The sequence below is a fragment of the Ornithorhynchus anatinus genome, chromosome 1 (assembly GCF_004115215.2).
Source record: "Ornithorhynchus anatinus isolate Pmale09 chromosome 1, mOrnAna1.pri.v4, whole genome shotgun sequence".
Lineage (NCBI taxonomy): Eukaryota > Metazoa > Chordata > Mammalia > Monotremata > Ornithorhynchidae > Ornithorhynchus > Ornithorhynchus anatinus.
Genome location: NC_041728.1, coordinates 75,754,348 through 75,774,172, shown reverse-complemented (window position 1 = coordinate 75,774,172; position 19,825 = coordinate 75,754,348). Strand labels below are relative to the sequence as shown.

General features: G+C 41.9%; 1 protein-coding gene across 1 annotated transcript in view; it reads left to right on the top strand.

Moving 5' to 3' along the window:
* Positions 1-19,825, top strand: part of KHDRBS2 (KH RNA binding domain containing, signal transduction associated 2) — a 562,712-nt gene that overhangs the window by 300,099 nt on the left and 242,788 nt on the right. Inside the window, exon 4 of the mRNA XM_029062307.2 lies at positions 10,426-10,572. Coding sequence (XP_028918140.1) covers positions 10,426-10,572 — 147 coding nt within the window. The remainder of the gene's footprint in view (positions 1-10,425; positions 10,573-19,825) is intronic.

Genomic DNA, 19,825 nt, shown 5'->3' with positions numbered 1-19,825 from the left:
ATAGGAATGATTCACAAGAAGCAATATGAAGGGAAGGAATACTTAGGGAGGTAGAATATGTGAAAGGTCAAATGAGTTCTTGAACATAATAGAACATTAACCTCTCAGTGCATTCTTTCACATAAATGAAAGTCACTCTGACCAGGATGTATTTTATCTCATTATCCTTCTATGAATATATCAACCTGTCACTGTCGACCATCCCCTCCTCCTCCATACCTTATCTCACCTTGGCTTCACGGACTCGGTCCTCTCCTGGTTCTCCTCTTACCTCTCTGGCCGATCATTCTCGGTCTCCTACGCTGGAACCTCCTCCCCCTCCCATCCTTTAACTGTTGGAGTTCCTCAAGGGTCAGTTCTTGGCCCTCTTCTGTTCTCCATTTACACTCACTCCCTCGGTGAACTCATCCGCTCTCACGGCTTTGACTACCATCTCTACGCAGATGACACGCAGATCTACATCTCCGCCCCTGTCCTCTCCCCCTCCCTTCAGGCTCGCATCTCCTCCTGCCTCCGGGACGTCTCCACCTGGATGTCGGCCCGCCACCTAAAACTCAACATGAGCAAGACTGAGCTCCTCATCTTCCCTCCCAAACCCGGTCCTCTCCCAGACTTCTCCATCACCGTGGATGGCACGACCATCCTTCCCGTCCCGCAGGCCCGCAATCTCGGTGTCATCCTTGACTCGTCCCTCTCGTTCACCCCACACATCCTATCCGTTACCAAAACCTGCCGGTTTCACCTCTACAGTATCGCCAAGATCCGCCCTTTCCTCTCCACCCAAACGGCTACCTTACTATTACGGGCTCTCGTTATATCCCGGCTAGACTACTGTGTCAGCCTTCTCTCTGACCTCCCTTCCTCCTCTCTCGCCCCGCTCCGGTCTATTCTTCACTCCGCTGCCCGGCTCATCTTCCTGCAGAAACGATCTGGGCATGTCACTCCCCTTCTTAAACAACTCCAGTGGTTGCCTATCGACCTCCGCTCCAAACAAAAACTCCTCACTCTAGGCTTCAAGGCTCTCCATCACCTTGCCCCTTCCTACCTCTCCTCCCTTCTCTCTTTCTACCGCCCACCCCGCACGCTCCGCTCCTCTGCCGCCCACCTCCTCACCGTCCCTCGGTCTCGCCTATCCCGCCGTCGACCCCTGGGTCATGTCCTCCCGCGGTCCTGGAACGCCCTCCCTCCTCACCTCCGCCAAACTGATTCTCTTTCCCTCTTCAAAACCTTACTTAAAAATCACCTCCTCCAAGAGGCCTTCCCAGACTGAGCTCCTCTTCCCCCTCTACTCCCTCTGCCATCCCCCCTTTACCTCTCCGCAGCTAAAGCCTCATTTTCCCCTTTTCCCTCTGCTCCTCCACCTCTCCCTTCCCATCCCCACAGCACTGTACTCGTCTGCTCAACTGTATATATTTTCGTTACCCTATTTATTTTGTTAATGAATTGTACATCGCCTTGATTCTATTTAGTTGCCATTGTTTTTACGAGATGTTCTTCCCCTTGACGCTGTTTAGTGCCATTGTTCTTGTCTGTCCGTCTCCCCCGATTAGACTGTAAGCCCGTCAAACAGCAGGGACTGTCTCTATCTGTTGCTGACTTGTTCATCCCAAGCGCTTAGTACAGTGCTCTGCACATAGTAAGCGCTCAATAAATACTATTGAACCTGAAAACTGTGAAAAGAAATCTTCTAGTTTTTGTTTGGGGATACTTCATTTCCAAGTATTTTCAGCTTTGCTTGTGCCCAGCTAGTGTTTATATTTGTGCAACTCCTTGCTATGCTTTTTCCAGAGCCTTGTCCCTGTAGAATTTTAGCTTGATTTTAGGGTCCTGTTTGTATAATTTATCCAGGGCACTTTGAAAGGACAGGCAAGGACAGATGAAAGTACCTCGTAGAATTTAATTTACTAGTTTAATTTGTGCAGAACTGCTTTGTTTCAGCAGCGTTTTCTGACTGTAACTAAGACTGCTACATCCTTTGAGGTGTTTTTTTTTAATTGTACTTGTTGAGTGCTTACTGTGTGCCAGGCACCATACTATGCACTAGGGTAGATACAAGATAATCTGGTGGACACAGTTTCTAATCCAGACACCCTTTTATGTTGGTACGTACCAACTTCTTCTCAGGGCCAAAGATCTACCCATCTGTTTAGGAGAATGAAGATCCCTCAGAGCAGCTTATACACTCTGAAGAGGCCATGGGGTCCCAGAACATTCTTCTGGGCATATATTCCCAGAATGGCTCAGCTCAGGGCACCCCTACCCCCGAGTAGCTCTGTGTAACCCATACTGAAGAGTTTTCACAGCTTTTATTTTTAATGAATAGGTTTTTGACTGGGATTTCTGGCAAGTCCTAAGTAAGCATTAGTATAAATAGCAAATTTGTGTTTATTTACATTTCTGACTGGATGCTAGGCAGTGAACTTATTTGAAAAGGATTTTTGTAAACAGGATTTTTCTTTTGGTCATAGAGGGGGAAACAACACACAACAAGGACTCTAATAATAATAATAATAATAATGTTGGTATTTGTTAAGCGCTTACTATGTGCAGAGCACTGTTCTAAGCGCTGGGGTAGACATAGGGGAATCAGGTTGTCCCACGTGGGGCTCACAGTCTTAATCCCCATTTTACAGATGAGGGAACTGAGGCACAGAGAAGTTAAGTGACTTGCCCACAGTCACACAGCTGACAAGTGGCAGAGCTGGGATTCGAACTCATGAGCCCTGACTCCAAAGCCCATGCTCTTTCCACTGCGCCACGCTGCTTCTCAGCTGCTGCTACTCTAGTACATTACATCTGAGAATTAATAGCAAATATAATAGTTGAAATTAAAACTTAATATTTTGTTCATTATGTCAGGATTTTACAAGGTTTTTATTCTTCCTTCCTTCCCTCAGTGGAAATGTCATTCTTGGAAGCAAGGTATTTCAAGAAGTTCTATAGTTTTTCAGGACCTAGGAATTAATACTGAATTGAGAAACCTGTAGGCTTTTAGCCAAAGACTGATTTGGCAGCAGATTTTTTCTAAGCGTTGTGTTGGTCATTTAAAAAGTACAAAAAAAACTTAACAGTTTTAGGTTGCTTTCCGTTCCTATTTTGAAATGATTAAATTATTTAAAATGTCAAGTTTTTTCAAATAAAATCTTTAGAACTTGTGGGCAAGGATCTTGTCTTCAACCTTTATTGTAGTCTCCCAAGTACTGAGTATAGTAATCTACATACAGTAGTCACTCAGTAAGTACAGTTGGTTGATGGACTGATTCATTCCACCAGAAATAGCTATTGTCTATTGCCCTCTGGTGCGTTGTTGCATCAAGGATCTAAAAGCAGTGTGGCTCAGTGGGCTTGGAAGTCAGAGGTCATGGGTTTGAATCCCAGCTCTGCCACTTAGCTGTGTGACTGTGGGCAAGTCACTTAACTTCTCTGTGCCTCAGTTACCTCATCTGTAAAATGGGGATTAAGACTTTAAGCCTCATGTGGGACAACCTGATTGCCCTGTATCTACCCCAGTGCTTAGAACAGTGCTCTGCACAAAGTAAGTGCTTAACAAATACCAACATTATTATTATTATTATTATTAACTGCATTTAATCACTCCAAGGATTTCAAAATTAAAAGCTAAGTTTTCCCACTCAAACCTTGTCTTTCTTTTGTCTTTCCTGTTACTGTAGATTATGCTACTATTCTCCTTACCTCACAACCCTATACGTAAGCTTGGCATTGTCCTCAACTCATCTTTCTCATTCAGCCCACATATTCAATTTGTCAACCTACTCAATCAGTTCTAAATACACAATATCACTAAAATCTGCCCTTTCTGCTCCATCCACACTGTGCTACCACTCTGATCCAAGCACTTGCCCTATTCCTCCTTGATTATTGCATCTGCCTCCTCACTGACCTTCCTGCCGCCTCTCACTCTCCACTGCTGTCCATACTTGACTTTGCTACATGAATCATTTTTCTAAAAAAATATTCAGTCCATTTCTCCTCAAGAACCTCCAGTGGCTGCCCACCCACTTCCGCATCAAAAACAAACTCCTGACTCTTGGCATAAAAGCATTCAATTAGTTCATACCTCACCTAACTGATCCCTACTACAGCCCAGCCCATATATTTTGCTTCTCTAGCACCAGCTTACTCACTGAGCTCTGATCCCATCTACCTCAAGGCTGACCCCTTTGCCACATCCCCCCCCTAGTCTGGAACTCCCTACCTCTCCATATGTGCCAAACCACCTCTCTCCCACCACCAAAGCATTATTGAGGTCCCATCCCTGCCAAGAAGACTTCTCCAATTAACTGGCTCCCGCTCCCTTCAGCATTGTCTATGCATTTGGATCTGTGACCTTTTGGGCATTAGATATTTTCACCACCCTCAGTCCCACAGCACATACCTACATATCTTTAAATTCTATATTATAAATAATGATAATAATTACAGTATTTAAGTCCGTACTCAGTGCTGGGGTGGATACAAGCAAATCAGGTTGGACACAGTCCCTGTCCCAAGTAGGGCTCAAAGTTTCAATCCCCATTTTACAGATGAGATAACTGAGGCCCAGTGAAGTGACTTGCCCAAGGCCACATGGCAGACAAGTGGCAGAACTGGGATTAAAATCCATGGCTTCTGACTCCCAGACCCATGCTCTATCCACTACACCATTCCGCTTCTCTATTTATTTTTTTATTTATACAAAGCATTTATTGTATTAAATGTCTTTCCCCTGACTCTAGACTGTAAGCTTGTCGTGGTCAGGGAATGAGTCTTCCAAGTCTATTGTACTGCTGTGCACATAGTAAGTGATAAATGCCATTAATGATGATGATAGTATAATTTGAATCAAGGTAGAAATATAGAGCATTCTTATGTATTCCAAAAATTGCTAATGATTGTTAGCTACATTTTATTTCTAGTCATGCCTTAGATGGCAAAGCACGTGTGATGGAAATTTGTATTAACTGTTAAAAATAAACACCTTGTGCATATGTATAACATTACTGAAATCCTAAAATAGCTTCATTTATCATTTCTTGATTTAATGACTATTCATTTTGCCTGAAAGTCATTCACAGTTTTTGTGTCTTCCCTAGCTGTAATTTTTTGTTAAATAAATGATGGAAAATTCATTTGTAGATATGATAATGGTGAAAAGAAGACAGAATATTTCTGTAAAAAGAGATTTTTATTTCTCGATATAGGATTAAATGACATTTACCAGTATGTAGTACTGGCAACAACAGTGTCTTCACATGTCAAGTGGAATAAAATCCCACACTAAGTTATAGAAAGTATCACTTGCTTAATTTCCTGTTGCAAATTCTCTATTTTGTAACATTCTTCCTGTTTGCTTCTTATTTGTTGCTTCTTTAGTAGATGCTTTACCCTTTTCTACAAATATCCTGCTAGTAGAGTTCTCTGTTCTCTCATGCTTGCTATTTTGTTCCTTACACTGCTGCTTTAAATCTAGGCCATTTCTTTTATCACTGACATTAGCTCATGTCTGGTTAGCCTCTGTCCTTTGGATTAACCTGACCTTAAATAATATGGAAGGCACAATTCTAAGTTCTCCTGACAAGCCCCCAAGCTTAACTAAAATCTATGCTGGCTCAGACTAGATTCAAATGCACTGGCTTGCCGTTCCCAAGGCCTTAAAAGTAGGATCTTCCTTATCTGTTTTGTCAGTTGTGCTCATTAAACGCTCCTTTTTTCAGCTTCGGACTCATGTGATCAAGGTACTTGGGCCAATTAGCTTTAGCGATTTAGAAAAGTAGTGGATTTACTCCTTGACTCCATACGCATAAGAAGTGCACAGAAAACTTGCGTCCTGCTCATAAGGGCATAGATGTATGCACTGTGAATTTACTGGCATAATTGCCCTACTCTCTTACGTAGTTTTTATGTCATTAAAATAAGAGTGGATCTGTTATGTTGGACATATAAAAATTAGGTCTACTATTAATAGCGGGAGGGGGAGAAGAAATGGTGGAAAGAAGGGGACAAGAAAGAAGAAAGTAAGGGGACACTTGAGGGTGCATTCCTTCCTTTGCATTCTTTCAAAAGCTAAATAAATGGGCACTTAATAAATTCACTATCCATTCATTCAGTCATATTTATTGAGAGCTTACTGTGTGCAGAGCACAGTACTAAGCGCTTGGAAAGTACAATTTGGCAACAGATAGAGACAATCCCTACCCAATGAAAGGCTTGCAGTCTACAGGGGAAGACAGACAACAAAACAAAACAAATAGCTACAAGTAGACAGACATCACTACCATCAAAATAGATAAATAGAACCATAGATAAATGCACATCATTAATAAAATAAATTGAAAAACAAATATGTACAAATATATACAGGTGCTGAGGGGAGAGGAAGGGGGTAGAGCAGAGGGAGGACGTAGGGGCAATGGGGAGGGGAGGAGGAGCAGAGGGAAGGAAGGACTCAGTCTGGGAAGGCCTCCTGGAGGAAGTGAGCTCTCAGTAGGGCTTTCAAGAGGAGAAGAGAGCTAGTTTCGCAGATGTGAGGAGGGAGGGCATTCCAAGTCTCCCATTGTAGTGTTGCATTCTCACACTGGTGAGTGTGGCTATTATGTAGTTCAAAAATATTCTATTTCCTCCTCAAAATTGTGGTGGGTCAGTTGTCCAGGGGAGGAGGTTGTGTGAGTAAATACAGACACACACACACAGATATGCACCGTTTTTTGATTCACCCTTTCTTGCAGCATGTTAGACCTGTCTTCTTTTGTGATCTCCACTCTGTCTTCAAGCATACATATCATGTATTTCGTCATGGCTTCAAAGCATCTCTTTCCACTCTGTTTATGGTTACCATATTTCAGCCCACTGAAGAGCAGCTGTTTGGAGATCCTGCTTGTTAAGAGCTCCAACATCACTTTACAATGGCAGCATAAGAGTAATGGCTCTTGACAGTGAGAAATCACCTACAGTTGGTTTTCTGGCCTAAGTCTGTGGAAAGAGAAAAATTAGAAACCTCTGTGTTGAGTGTTAGGTTGGACTGACCCGAGGCAGATGTTATAAGTAATTCCTGCCCACACGGCTACCAGCAAAAACAAGTATGGGGTAGAAAAGCAAGTTTTCCATATGGGTCTTATCTTAAGAGCTGTCCTTGTTGACTAAATTACTCCTAAACATGCAGCTATCAGCAACTAACATAGGCCAACTTTAGGTTCTCCCCCGATTAGACTGTAAGCCCGTCAAACGGCAGGGACTGTCTCTATCTGTTGCCGACTTGTTCATCCCAAGCGCTTAGTACAGTGCTCTGCACATAGTAAGCGCTCAATAAATACTATTGAATGAATGGGTGTAATCTCCTTGTGGGCAGTGAACTGTTATAACAGCTCTTGTGTATGTACTCCCCCAAATGCTTATTACAATGTTTTGCCAACAGTAAGTGCTCAATAAATATGATAGATCAATTAATCTAGGGAAGCAGCATGGCTCAGTGGAAGGAGCACGGGCTTGGGAGTCATAGGTCATGGGGCATGGGTTCTAATCCTTGCTCCGCTGCTTGTCAGCTGTGTGATTGGGGGAATTAAGACTGTGAGCCCCATATGGGACAACCTGATCACCTTGTATCCCCCCAGTGCTTAGAACAGTGCTTCACACATAGTAAGCACTTAATAAATGCCATCATCGTTATTATTATTATTAATGGGATAGCTAGTAACTCTCACCCCAAGGTATCCTAGTAAGCTCTAATTTCCCTATGCTCCTTTTGTTACTTGATCCAGCCATACACAAGATTTCTGTTACTTGGAGCTCTTCTTTTCTCTAGAAGGTCAGTTTTATTGAGCACTTACTGTGTGCAGGGCACTGTAATAAGTGCTTATATCTATATATCTATCCTATATATCTACCTACCCTATGTCTATATCTATATCAGTATATCTGTCCTACATTTCTTCACTTTCAGTGAATCACTGGTATTTATTGAGTGTTTACAGTATGCTGAGCACTGTACTAAAAGCTTAGGAAAATACAGTACAATAGAGTATTGCCTCAAGTTAGATTGCCTCATTTTAGGGAGTCCCAGCTAATCCTTCCTTATTTGGGAAACCACTTCTAAATTCTCCATGGAAGTGCACATTATTAAATGATTTGTATAATTGTCCATTCTGCTTTATTCTCTCTATACTTTAAGCTCATTTTGGGCAGGGAATGTGTCTGTTAAATCATTTTGTATTGTACTCTCCCAAGCTCTTAATACAGTGCTCTGCACACAATAAGAGCTCAGTAAATATGGTTGATAGATTGATTCCAACATTCAGCCAGTCACCCCACAGTGGGACCGCCAGCTTGAACTTTATCATTTCTTGGCATCTATATATATAAAATTACCTTATATTTGCTTTTCATGGCCTGCCCACTACCATCCTATTGATACTAAGTTGAAAAAACTAGATGTGGTATCCTACCTTGCTTTATTTCATTGGTGGTAGGGAGAAAATCAGACAAAGCCCCTCCAATAGTAATGTGGCCAGTTAGAGCTTTTTTTTTTTTTAAGTTGCAGGCCCACTGGTGCAAATGCTTTGCCACAGCACTGTTCCTGAATCTGACATGCACAAACAAAATTCCATTCTGCCTCACTGTGTAGGAAGGCACATTGTGGTTCTTGGATCATTATTAACAGGGTGCTTTGGTAGTTGGTCCAGGAGAGCTTTGACTAGGATCTTGCCAGTAGTGATCATGATAAGTTTTCTCATTGTATTCTCTTGCCACTTCATTCTTGAAAATGGTGATTATGGGGGCATCCTTGAAGTCCTGTGGCATTTCTTCAGTATTTCATATTTCCCCCTCTAGACTGTAAGCTTTCCCCTTTAGAACATAAGCTTGCTATGGGCAGGGAATGTGTCTGTTTATTGTTGTATTATTCTCTCCCAACTGCTAAGTACAGTGCTCCGCACATAGCAAACACTCAATTAATACAATTGAATGATTGAATGTGTTGAAGATCCTGGGAGGTGACTCTCAATTCTACCTCCTATTATCCAAGTGCTGTGAAACAAAAACTTCCAATACTTAGTATCATCTCAACTTAATCAAGGGAGTGAAAACTTGTTTGGGTGGCCAAGAAAAGATTTGGTTGAGAGGAAGTGCAGGTAATTGCTGAGGCGATATATTCCAAGCATTGGATAGCAGTGGTGAGAGCTGGGAGATGAGTGAAAAGAAAAGAGCTGAAGAATCTACAAAACATGTTGATATTTGTTAAGCGCTTACTATGTGCAGAGCACTGTTATAAGCGCTGGGGTAGATACAGGGTAATCAGGATGTCCCACGTGAGGCTCACAGTTAATCCCCATTTTACAGATGAGGTAACTGAGGCACAGAGAAGTTAAGTGATTTACCCAAAGTCACACAGCTGACAAGTGGCAGATCTGGGATTCGAACTCATGACCTCTGACTCCCAAGCCCAGGCTCTTTCCACTAAGCCACGCTGCTTCTTAATGGAGATAATAATAATAATTATGGTATTTGTTAAGTACTTACTATGTGCCAGGCACTGTACTAAGCGCTGGGGTGTATACTAGCACATTGAGTTGGACACAGTCCTTGTCTCATGTGGGGTTCACAGTCTTGTTCCCCATTTTACAGATGAGGTAACTGAGGCCCAGCCAGAGAAGTGTTGGCCAGGGTCACACAGCAGACAAATGGCGGAGCTGAGATTAGAACTCATGACCTTCTGTCTCGGTCTCCCAGGCCAGTGCTTTATCCACTATGCCATGCTACTAAAGCTGTGTGTGTGTGTGTGTGTGTGTGTGTGTGTGTGTGTGTGTGTGTGGTGGGGGGAGGGGGAGGAGAGATGGGGGAGATAAAAACTACAGTGTGAATACCACTGAAACTCTGATACATCCCACTCTCACCTCTTCCAAATAGCATTTGCTCCCAATCTCCTTCTCTTTCTTAAGACTGCCTTCAGTATCTCTCCCCACAGATGGTTTCCCCGAGTAATTCTCTTGGATCAAGTTGAGTATAGTGCTGTAACCTAATTAGTGGTCTTTGAGGTCATGTTAGAACCAGATTGCACTGTATACTGCAGTTTATATGCTTGTTTAGATGTGGGGAATTTAAAAAAGTAACTCAATTGGGAATGGAAGTATCCTCAAAGACTACTTTCACCCTGCATAGCAAAGAGTTAATATTTCTGTAACCACTTGAGGTATTTAGCATTTTCACTCTGCTGATTAAAATCTGTTGTAGGTGATAATTATGCCAGGTTTATCACTGAAACACTCAAAAGTAATTTTTAAATCTTTAAGTGGCTTGTTCCAGAATTTTTATTCCTCGAAGGGTTTCACTTATGGAAAGTCCATTTAAATTATGTCCTTTTGTCATTTTCACTGTAAACATTAAATCAGCTCAAAATGAATAGATTCTTATTTCTAAAAATAATGTCTTTCACAGGAAGAAGAACTAAGGAAGAGTGGAGAAGCCAAATATACACACTTGAGTGATGAACTTCATGTATTAATTGAAGTATTTGCTCCACCTGGGGAAGCTTATTCACGTATGAGTCATGCACTGGAAGAAATTAAAAAGTTCCTTGTTCCAGTAAGTGTTGAACACTCTTTTGCATTAATTTGTCTCCTTTTTTAACTGTTTCTAGTTTAGAGCCTTCTAAGCTTCTGAAAGATAAATTCCTAGTAATTTTTGTAAATAGTTTAAAAATATAGTGATCATCATTTGCCAGCCATTTTTCAAATTTTGTTCAGACAACAACATGGACTGGGGAATCAAAGCAATTCTCTGTATAAAAATTCAGGCCCAAGTCCCACTTTTGCCTTAGTCATGCGTCTGTCTGATGAGGTTATAAATACATTACCTAAAATAAGACTCAAGGAAAATGTGTTTGGGCAATAAACATTTTCATTGTTCACATCCTCTGTTTCTCTGACCTGGTAGAGGTCATGTGGCTTAAGTGTTTGGCATTGTAATAGCAATGATAAACTAAGGTTTTTGTTTTTTTCCATTGGTTATAAATGATCAGGAAAGTTGCTAAAGTAATGAGCGTTGATGTTCCTTTCTTATTTAGTTCCATCATCAACCTATAGAGATTAGTTGGTAGGTTTAGGAAGCTACTTCATCTCCCTTCCTGTAATCGTCATTCAATTTATCCCAAGCCAAAGCAGAGATAGTGAGCTGAAAGTCTGGCCATGGAGTCTACTGCATCATGTGGAGGTAATATAGCACTCCCCCATCAGCAGAACATCCTGGCCCTTAGGCTTCATCGGGGCTGTCAGAATCACTTTACTCGTATGACTGAACCAGGATCAATCAATTGTATTTCTTAACCACTTCCTGCATATAGAGCACTTTACTAAGTGCTTGGAAGACCATAATACAATGGAGTTTCTAGGCATAATTCCTGCCCTCAGAGTACTTACAAGCCTTACAAGTAGATTAATATTGCTTTAGTGCCCAAACCATGATATGTTTGCTCAGTGCATGGTGTCAATGTCTAATCTAAAGGAAGACATGGGCAGACAATATCACAAGGGCAGATTTGTTTATTCAAAAGCCACTTTGTAATATAAACCACAGGTTCATTCTCTGGGGCTACATAATTAGTGTAGTTAGCTAACTCATTTTGGATAGAGCAACATTGAGCACATTTATATTTAGAGAGAAAATATTCTTATACATATTGATTAGTCAGGACATGTCATGATCATCCTTGAAAGTATCTACATGTATAGTTGTTTCTCTCTTGCTGATCCCAAAGGCCTGTGACACTGGGAAAGGATTCAGAATTACAGCAGTTAGAATCCCTCTGATTTGAGTGTTAAGTTTTGAACTTTTGCGTTGTTCTGTAGCGTTCATGTGCACGATATTACAGATAGCTGTAAGTCTAAATTGGAAATTAAAGTTAAAGTAATAACACTAAGAGAAACAGTGGGATATTTTGAATACGGAGGTGAGAATCTGTACATTTGGACAAAGATTTTTTTTTAATCTTTTCCCTATGAAACAATCCTCATCTTGTTTTTCATTATTTCTTGAATTTATAACATAGAAAAATTTTTACTTCAGGAAGTAAGCTCCACATTATGATTGTCAAATTAAGATTAAGATATTTAGAATGTTCATATTGCGATATATATTTTTAATATGTAGGGATGGTTTCTGGAGGTGAGGGGTAGGAGAAAGGGGTATCCCTCAACAGGCTTACTGACACAGAAATGGAATTTTCCAGGCTAAATTCTACCTAGATCCCCTGCCATTCAGGAATCCCTGAATTCTCTGAACCACCACAGTGCTGGGATACTTCCTGGGCTTTTAAAAGGCTTTCAAAATAGCTGCTGGAAATCCATAATGGCTGCCTTGTATTAGCTACAAAATCAGCTCGATCACTCATCAGTTTCCTGCTGTCTTCCATGCCCTAAATGACATTGTGTGTGGTACGAGGTGGCTTCATGCTGAATGGACTTAAGTCCCCTGTGCTTGGTGTAAAGGTGGATATAATAATAATAATAATAATGGTACTTGCTAAGAGCTTACTAGGTGTCAGGCACTGTTCTAAGCCTTGAGGTAGATACAGGTTAATCAGATTGGACACAGTTCCTGTCCCACATGGGGCTTACACTTTTAATCCCCATTTTACAGATGAGGGAACTGAGGCCCAAAAAAGTTAAGTGACTTGCCCAAGGTCACAAAACAGACATGGGATTAGAATCAAGCTCCTTCTGACTCCCAGGCCTGTGCTTTATCCTCTAAGCCATGCTGCAAGTGACACCTTAACTCTGCCCTCTCCTCCACCAGGCAAAACTTCTTCTCCTCCCTCATCGACACCCATGCCCGTCACCCCCGACAATTGTTCCGGACCTTTAACTCTCTCCTTAGGCCCCCTGTTCCTCCCCCTCCCCCATCTCTCACCCCCAATGATCTGGCTACCTATTTCCTCACGAAAATCAACACAATCAGGTCTGAGTCCCCAAAGTCACCCCTCCACCTCTCCCCTCCCCCCCACCAACCCTCTCCCCTACTTTCCCATCCCTTCCCTGCAGTATCCTCAGAGGAGATCTCCTCCCTCCTCTCAAGTGCCACCCCCACCACCTGTGCCTTGGACCCCATTCCCTCTCACCTTATAAAAACCCTCGCCCCTGCCCTCCTCCCTTTCTTAACTTCTATTTTTAACCACTCAATCTCCAATGGCTCCTTTCCCGCTGCCTTCAAACATGCCCACGTCTCCCCCATCCTAAAAAAACCCGCTCTTGACCCCACTTCCCCCTCCAGTTATCGCCCTATCTCCCTACTACCCTTCCTTTCCAAAATCCTAGAACGAGTCTTCTACAATCGCTGCTTAGAATTCCTTAACTCCCATTCTCTCCTAGACCCCCTCCTATCTGGCTTCCGTCCCCTCCACTCTACCGAGACTGCTCTCTCTAAGGTCACCCATGACCTCCTTCTTGCCAAATCCAATGGCTCCTACTCCATTCTAATCCTCCTTGACCTCTCTGCTGCCTTTGACACTGTCGACCGTCCCCTCCTCCTCCATACCTTATCTCACCTTGGCTTCACGGACTCCGTCCTCTCCTGGTTCTCCTCTTACCTCTCTGGCCGGTCATTCTCGGTCTCCTTCGCTGGTGCCTCCTCCCCCTCCCATCCTTTAACTGTTGGAGTTCCTCAAGGGTCAGTTCTTGGCCCTCCTCTGTTCTCCATTTACACTCACTCCCTCGGTGAACTCATTCGCTCTCACAGCTTTGACTACCATCTCTTCGCAGATGACACGCAGATCTACATCTCCGCCCCTGTCCTCTCCCCCTCCCTTCAGGCTCGCATCTCCTCCTGCCTCCAGGACGTCTCCACCTGGATGTCAGCCCGCCACCTAAAACTCAACATGAGCAAGACTGAGCTCCTCATCTTCCCTCCCAAACCCGGTCCTCTCCCAGACTTCTCTATCACCGTGGATGGCACGACCATCCTTCCCGTCTCTCAGGCCCGCATTCTCGGTGTCATACTTGACTCGTCTCTCTCGTTCACCCCACACATCCTATCCATTACCAAGACCTGCCAGTTTCACCTCTACAATATCGCCAAGATCCGCCCTTTCCTCTCCACCCAAACGGCTACCTTACTGCTACAGGCTCTCGTTATATCCTGGCTAGACTACTGTGTCAGCCTTCTCTCTGACCTCCCTTCCTCCTCTCTCACCCCGCTCCAGTCTATTCTTCACTCCGCTGCTCGGCTCATCTTCCTGCAGAAACGATCTGGGCATGTCACTCCCCTTCTTAAACAACTCCAGTGGTTGCCTATCAACCTCCGCTCCAAACAAAAACTCCTCACTCTAGGCTTCAAGGCTCTCCATCACCTTGCCCCTTCCTACCTCTCCTCCCTTCTCTCTTTCTACCGCCCACCCCGCATGCTCCGCTCCTCTGCCGCCCACTTCCTCACCGTCCCTCGGTCTCGCCTATCCCGCCGTCGACCCCTGGGCCACGTCCTCCCGTGGTCCTGGAACGCCCTCCGTCCTCACCTCCGCCAAACTCATTCTCTTCCCCTCTTCAAAACCCTACTTAAAACTCACCTCCTCCAAGAGGCCTTCCCAGACTGAGCTCCCCTTCTCCCTCTACTCCCTCTACCGCCCCCCCTTCACCTCTCCGCAGCTTAACCCTCTTTTCCCCCCATTTCCCTCTGCTCCTCCCCCTCTCCCTTCCCATCCCCTCAGCACTGTACTCGTCTTCTCAACTGTATATATTTTCATTACTCTATTTTGTTAATGAAATGTACATTGCCTTGATTCTATTTAGTTGCCATTGTTTTTACAAGATGTTCTTCCCCTTGACTCTATTTATTGCCATTGTTCTTGTCTGTCCGTCTCCCCCGATTAGACTGTAAGCCCGTCAAATGGCAGGTACTGTCTCTATCTGTTGCCGACTTGTTCATCCCAAGCGCTTAGTACAGTGCTCTGCACATAGTAAGCGCTCAATAAATACTATTGAATGAATGAATGAACCCCCAATTATGGATGGAATGGCACAATCAGGTTTTCATGAGAAGAGAGTAACAGGTTAAGAAAATGTTCCTTTCTCATGAATTTTCTGTTGGGCTAATTGGAAATAGTTAATGTTAACTGTCTGAAGGACAGGGAGTAGGGCCTGCATCTAATTTCCATTAGTGTATTCTTTCCCAGTGTTTAGCAAGGGCTTTTCACACAATAAGAGCTTAATAAATATTATTACTGCTATAGTACAAATCCAATGCAGGTAGATAACATACTAACCTATCAATTATAAATACTGTTGCCTTTCCAAAACATTTGAAAATGGAATATTAAGTATATGAAAATCATTCCAAGCAATAGTGTATCATTAGTAGCAGCAGTAATATCCCCCAAACAAGTCACTTTATGATTTTTGTATTTTAACATCTCAGCTTCATTGGAAGTCTCAGATGGAGTCATTACTAGTCAGTACATCTTGGAACTGTCTCATCTAGGGAGGTATTTGTTATTCTTGGAAATATACCATCAGTAATATTGTTTTCCTTTGTGGTATACTTCTACTCAGTTTCCAGCAAACCTCCACCAAACATTATCAAAGCAATTATCAAAGCCATTCTGAGTGGTAATTGCTTAAATTCTACCATTTGATTGAAGAAAAAGAGAATTGTGCTATATAATTCTTTGAGTTGGAGCTTATAGATGACTTTGTCCATGTGCTTTTTCACTCCACCTTTTAAAACAAAAATAAGCAGCAAGGCCTCATGGAAATAGCTCAGGCCCCTGAGTCAGAGGACCAGGTTCTGATTCTGGTTATGTCAGTTGCCTGCTGTGTGCACTTGGGCAAGTCACTTAACTTCTCTGTGCCTTTGTTTCCTCAACTGTAAAATGGGGATTTAAAACCTGTTCTCCCTCCTACTTTGACTGTGAGCCCCAATGGTATGGTGACTGTTTGTGTCCAACCTGATTAACTTGTACCTATCCTAGTGCTTAAAATAGTGTTGTGTACACAGTAAGTGCTCAATAAATATTATTGATTGATTAACACATTATAGGCACTTAATGAATGTTATTGTATTCATTAATGAATGAATAATAATAAATGCATGACCCATAGAGTTCCGGTTCAATAGGAGAATGTGTATCAGATGAATAATAATAATAATGTTGGTATTTGTTAAGCACTTACTATGTGCAGAGCACTGTTCTAAGCGCTGGGGTAGACACAGGGCAATCAGGTTGTCACACGTGGGGCTCACAGTCTTAATCCCCATTTTACAGATGAGGGAACTGAGGCACAGAGAAGTTAAGTGACTTGCCCACAGTCACACAGCTGACAAGTGGCAGAGCCGGGATTCGAACCCATGACCTCTGACTCCAAAGCCTGTGCTCTTTCCACTGAGCCACGCTGCTTCTCCGTTTTGTGTTTTTTAAGTGATGGTATAGAAAGCTTGAATCAACAACAAGGAATATTATCCTTAGGTGAAAACAAACTTTTCTCAACATGTCCATCAAAGCACAATTAGGTGCAACACGGATTCCTTTTTACTTCAGGTACATTTAAAAAATCATGTGGTCAGTGCATATTAAAGCAAAATCAGATAGGATTTTTTTTTCCCAAATTAAGAATAGTGTATGGATTATATCTCTACAGCCTAGTAAAGCCCTGATTTTTCTTCTGACATCCCCAGAGAAGTTGACTGAGAAGACAAAAACCAAGAATTGTTCACTTGTTTCTCAGATCATAATCAGAAAAAAAATCTTTGTAACAATATTGGTATCATGGTTCTTGGTATAATTGTCACTGACATTAAGGCTGGCAAGAAAAACACAGGAAAAGGCAGCAGGAACAAATGGTGTCACCTGTAAAGTGAATGCAGTTGCCTTTGGGCTAGAGGTAGATAGGAGTTCAGGGCCCAGTACAACAATGACACACAGTGAGACAATAAATATTATAACATATGCAAAAGTTTCAGAATGTGGGTTCTTTATATTGCTACATAAAATTACTATATTTTTATAGGAAATTGTTGTTTTGTTTCTATTCTGTGGAAATGCAAATTCTCACTTAGCCAGATAATTCATCTTCTACATGGAGAGCATTTGGTGAGTACTTACTTTATGCGGAACATTCAAACTGAAAGGAAAATTATATTTTTCATCGACTTGGTATATCCATATTTTCTGTGAGCCAAGAGCTGTTCATACGTAACTATATTGTGATGTGACCTCTAGATTTTTACCTAATAGATAATGGGTTTGCCACACTCAAATGATTTTGAAAATATTGAAGATGAGGAAAATCACAAGAGAGTTCAGTTTGGTTTTGCAAGGGTTTTGTTGTAAGGAACGTTCAAACATGCCTTAAACAAATAGTTACTGCAATTTAGGAAAGCAAGCAGGATTCGGTGACTAAAACTTCAGACTAGAAAATTAGGGGCTATCTGTCCAAAGAATTTAGTACAGTGCTTTGCACATAGTAAGAGCTCAATAAATAGCACTGATCAATTGATCTGTTTCATCCTAATACTTCTTCAAGGTTGGAAACAGATTTTATTGAACCTGGACAGAGTTCTGAAGACTCTTGTGATGCAACTTTTATAATTTTAACAATTATAACAATAACAGTATCTATTAGGTGCTGCATATACCATCATAGGCTCTGTGGAAATATACCAGAAAGGAAAAAGAATGGGTCCCTACTCTTGAAGTGCCTACAGTGAACACTGTTTTGCTGTAATGGGTGTTTTCATTGCAGATTTTGGATAGATTATAAAAGATGTAAGGAAGATTGGTCTGGTACTGTGAGCCTATTCAGTTATGTTAACTGGAGGGCACGTTTTATAAGTGTTGTGGCTTGCAAATGAATGCAGCATTGAAACAGGTGATTAGTATGCTTTGTTCTTACAGTATGAGAACCAATTATATTCCAAAAGATAAGTAAATACAAGAAGGCAAGATGACTGGAACAGGGAAGCTGTGTGGCCTAGTAGATAGAGCTCAGGAGTCAGAAGGATCTGGCTTCTGATCCTGGTTCCACCATTCATTTGCTTTGTGACCTTGGACTAGTTACTTAACTTCTCTGTACCTTAGTTACTTCATCTATAAAGTAAAGATTAAGACTGTGAGCCTCACGTTGGGACGTGACTTGGGTCCAACCTCATAAACCCATTTATACATCAGCGCTTAGGTGCATGGCATGTAGAAAATGCTTAAGTGAGAAGCAGCATAGCTTAGTGAAAAGAGCATGGTCTTGGGAGTCAGAGATCGTGGGTGCTAATCCCTGCTCTGCCACTGATCAGCTGTGTGACTTTGGGCAAATCACTTGACTTCTCTGTGCCTCAGCTACCTCATCTCTAAAATAGGGATTAAGACTGGGAGCACCACGTGGGATAACCTGATTACCTTATATCTACCCCAACATTTAGAACAGTACTCTGCACATAAGTGCTTAACAAATGCCATTATTATTATTAATAATAACATAAACCTTAAGAAAGACTATAACAAAACAATATGAAAAGATGTCTGAGTGTTGAAGTGGCTATGGTGAATAAGGCTCTTCAAGTTGTAGAAGGTTAATTGGAATGACAATGCAGAAGGTGTCTTTTGAGTAGTCTTTGAAGGAAACGAAGGGCACAATTTAACCAATCAGTGGTGTGTTTCAGATAGGGGAATGTAAGAGCAATGGTGAGAGGCAAAGAAATAAAGAGAGTAACAGTTGTTAGAATACCTCCTAGGGAGGGAAGTAATACACGAGTTATGACATTTATAGAAGGTTATGAGATTCACTGAAGCCCCTGTCCCACATGAAGCTCACAGTTTATTTGATCTCCATTTCACAAATTGAGGCCCAGAGAGGTTAAGTGACTTACCCAAGGTCACACAGGAGGTCAGTGATCAAACTGGAATTTGAAAATGGGTCTTCTGACTCCTAGTACTGTGCTCTTCCCATGGGCAATACTTCCTTCTACATTACATTGCATGACATTACTATATAGACAGTCGTGTCATAATATATATTTATTTTTAAGTAAAGGATGATCAACCATTGAGATTGTATTGTCTGTGCTGCCAAATGTTTTTCTGGCCAGAAAGTTGCTAATCTAGTGTCCTAATTTCTCTCAGCACTCTTATTCTCTCTGTTATGCTTCTGCTACTCTGGCAGTTCCAGGCTTCCTCTAATGTGCCTTCCCCTATATACCACCTCTGAATGCTCTAATATATCGTCTCGCATTTATTTGAGAAAATCTTTGGCTCACTGGCTCTTCAAATTGCATGCTTAAAATGAATGTTCAACCCCATTTCAAAAAGTACCATCTGTGCTGTCAGAGATGTTCATAAATCAAGTTTCAGGGTTTATTTTCCAGTAAACAGGATCACCAAGGACCTTGGGCCCTAGCGCTTAATTTACCTTCGCAGCAAGGAACTCAGATTCTGTGGAATATGAACCTCCCTTATTACTTAGAAAAATTTCTTTTTAAAGTGAAAGCTTTCCTATCTGGCATAATGGAGGAATGGGAAGTGCTGGTAGTCAAAAATTCAATTTATCTATGAGTCAGTACAGTGCATTATCACACCAATGTCTCAAAGAACCTGGAAGTTTTGTGAGATGGGTTGATCCTGGTCAGGGCTTATTTCCAACTGAAAGTGAAGCACAGGGAAATTAAGTGACTTGTCCAAGGTTATTCAGCAGACAAGTGGTGGAGCCAAGATTGAAGCCCAGATCCTTCTGCCTCTGAGGCTCATGCTCTATCCATTAGGCCACGATGCTTTTCTATGAACAGAACACTGTACTAAACTCTTAGTGACCAAAAGTATTTTTCAAATTTAAATAAGATAAAAACAATCAAATTGTATAATATTCCA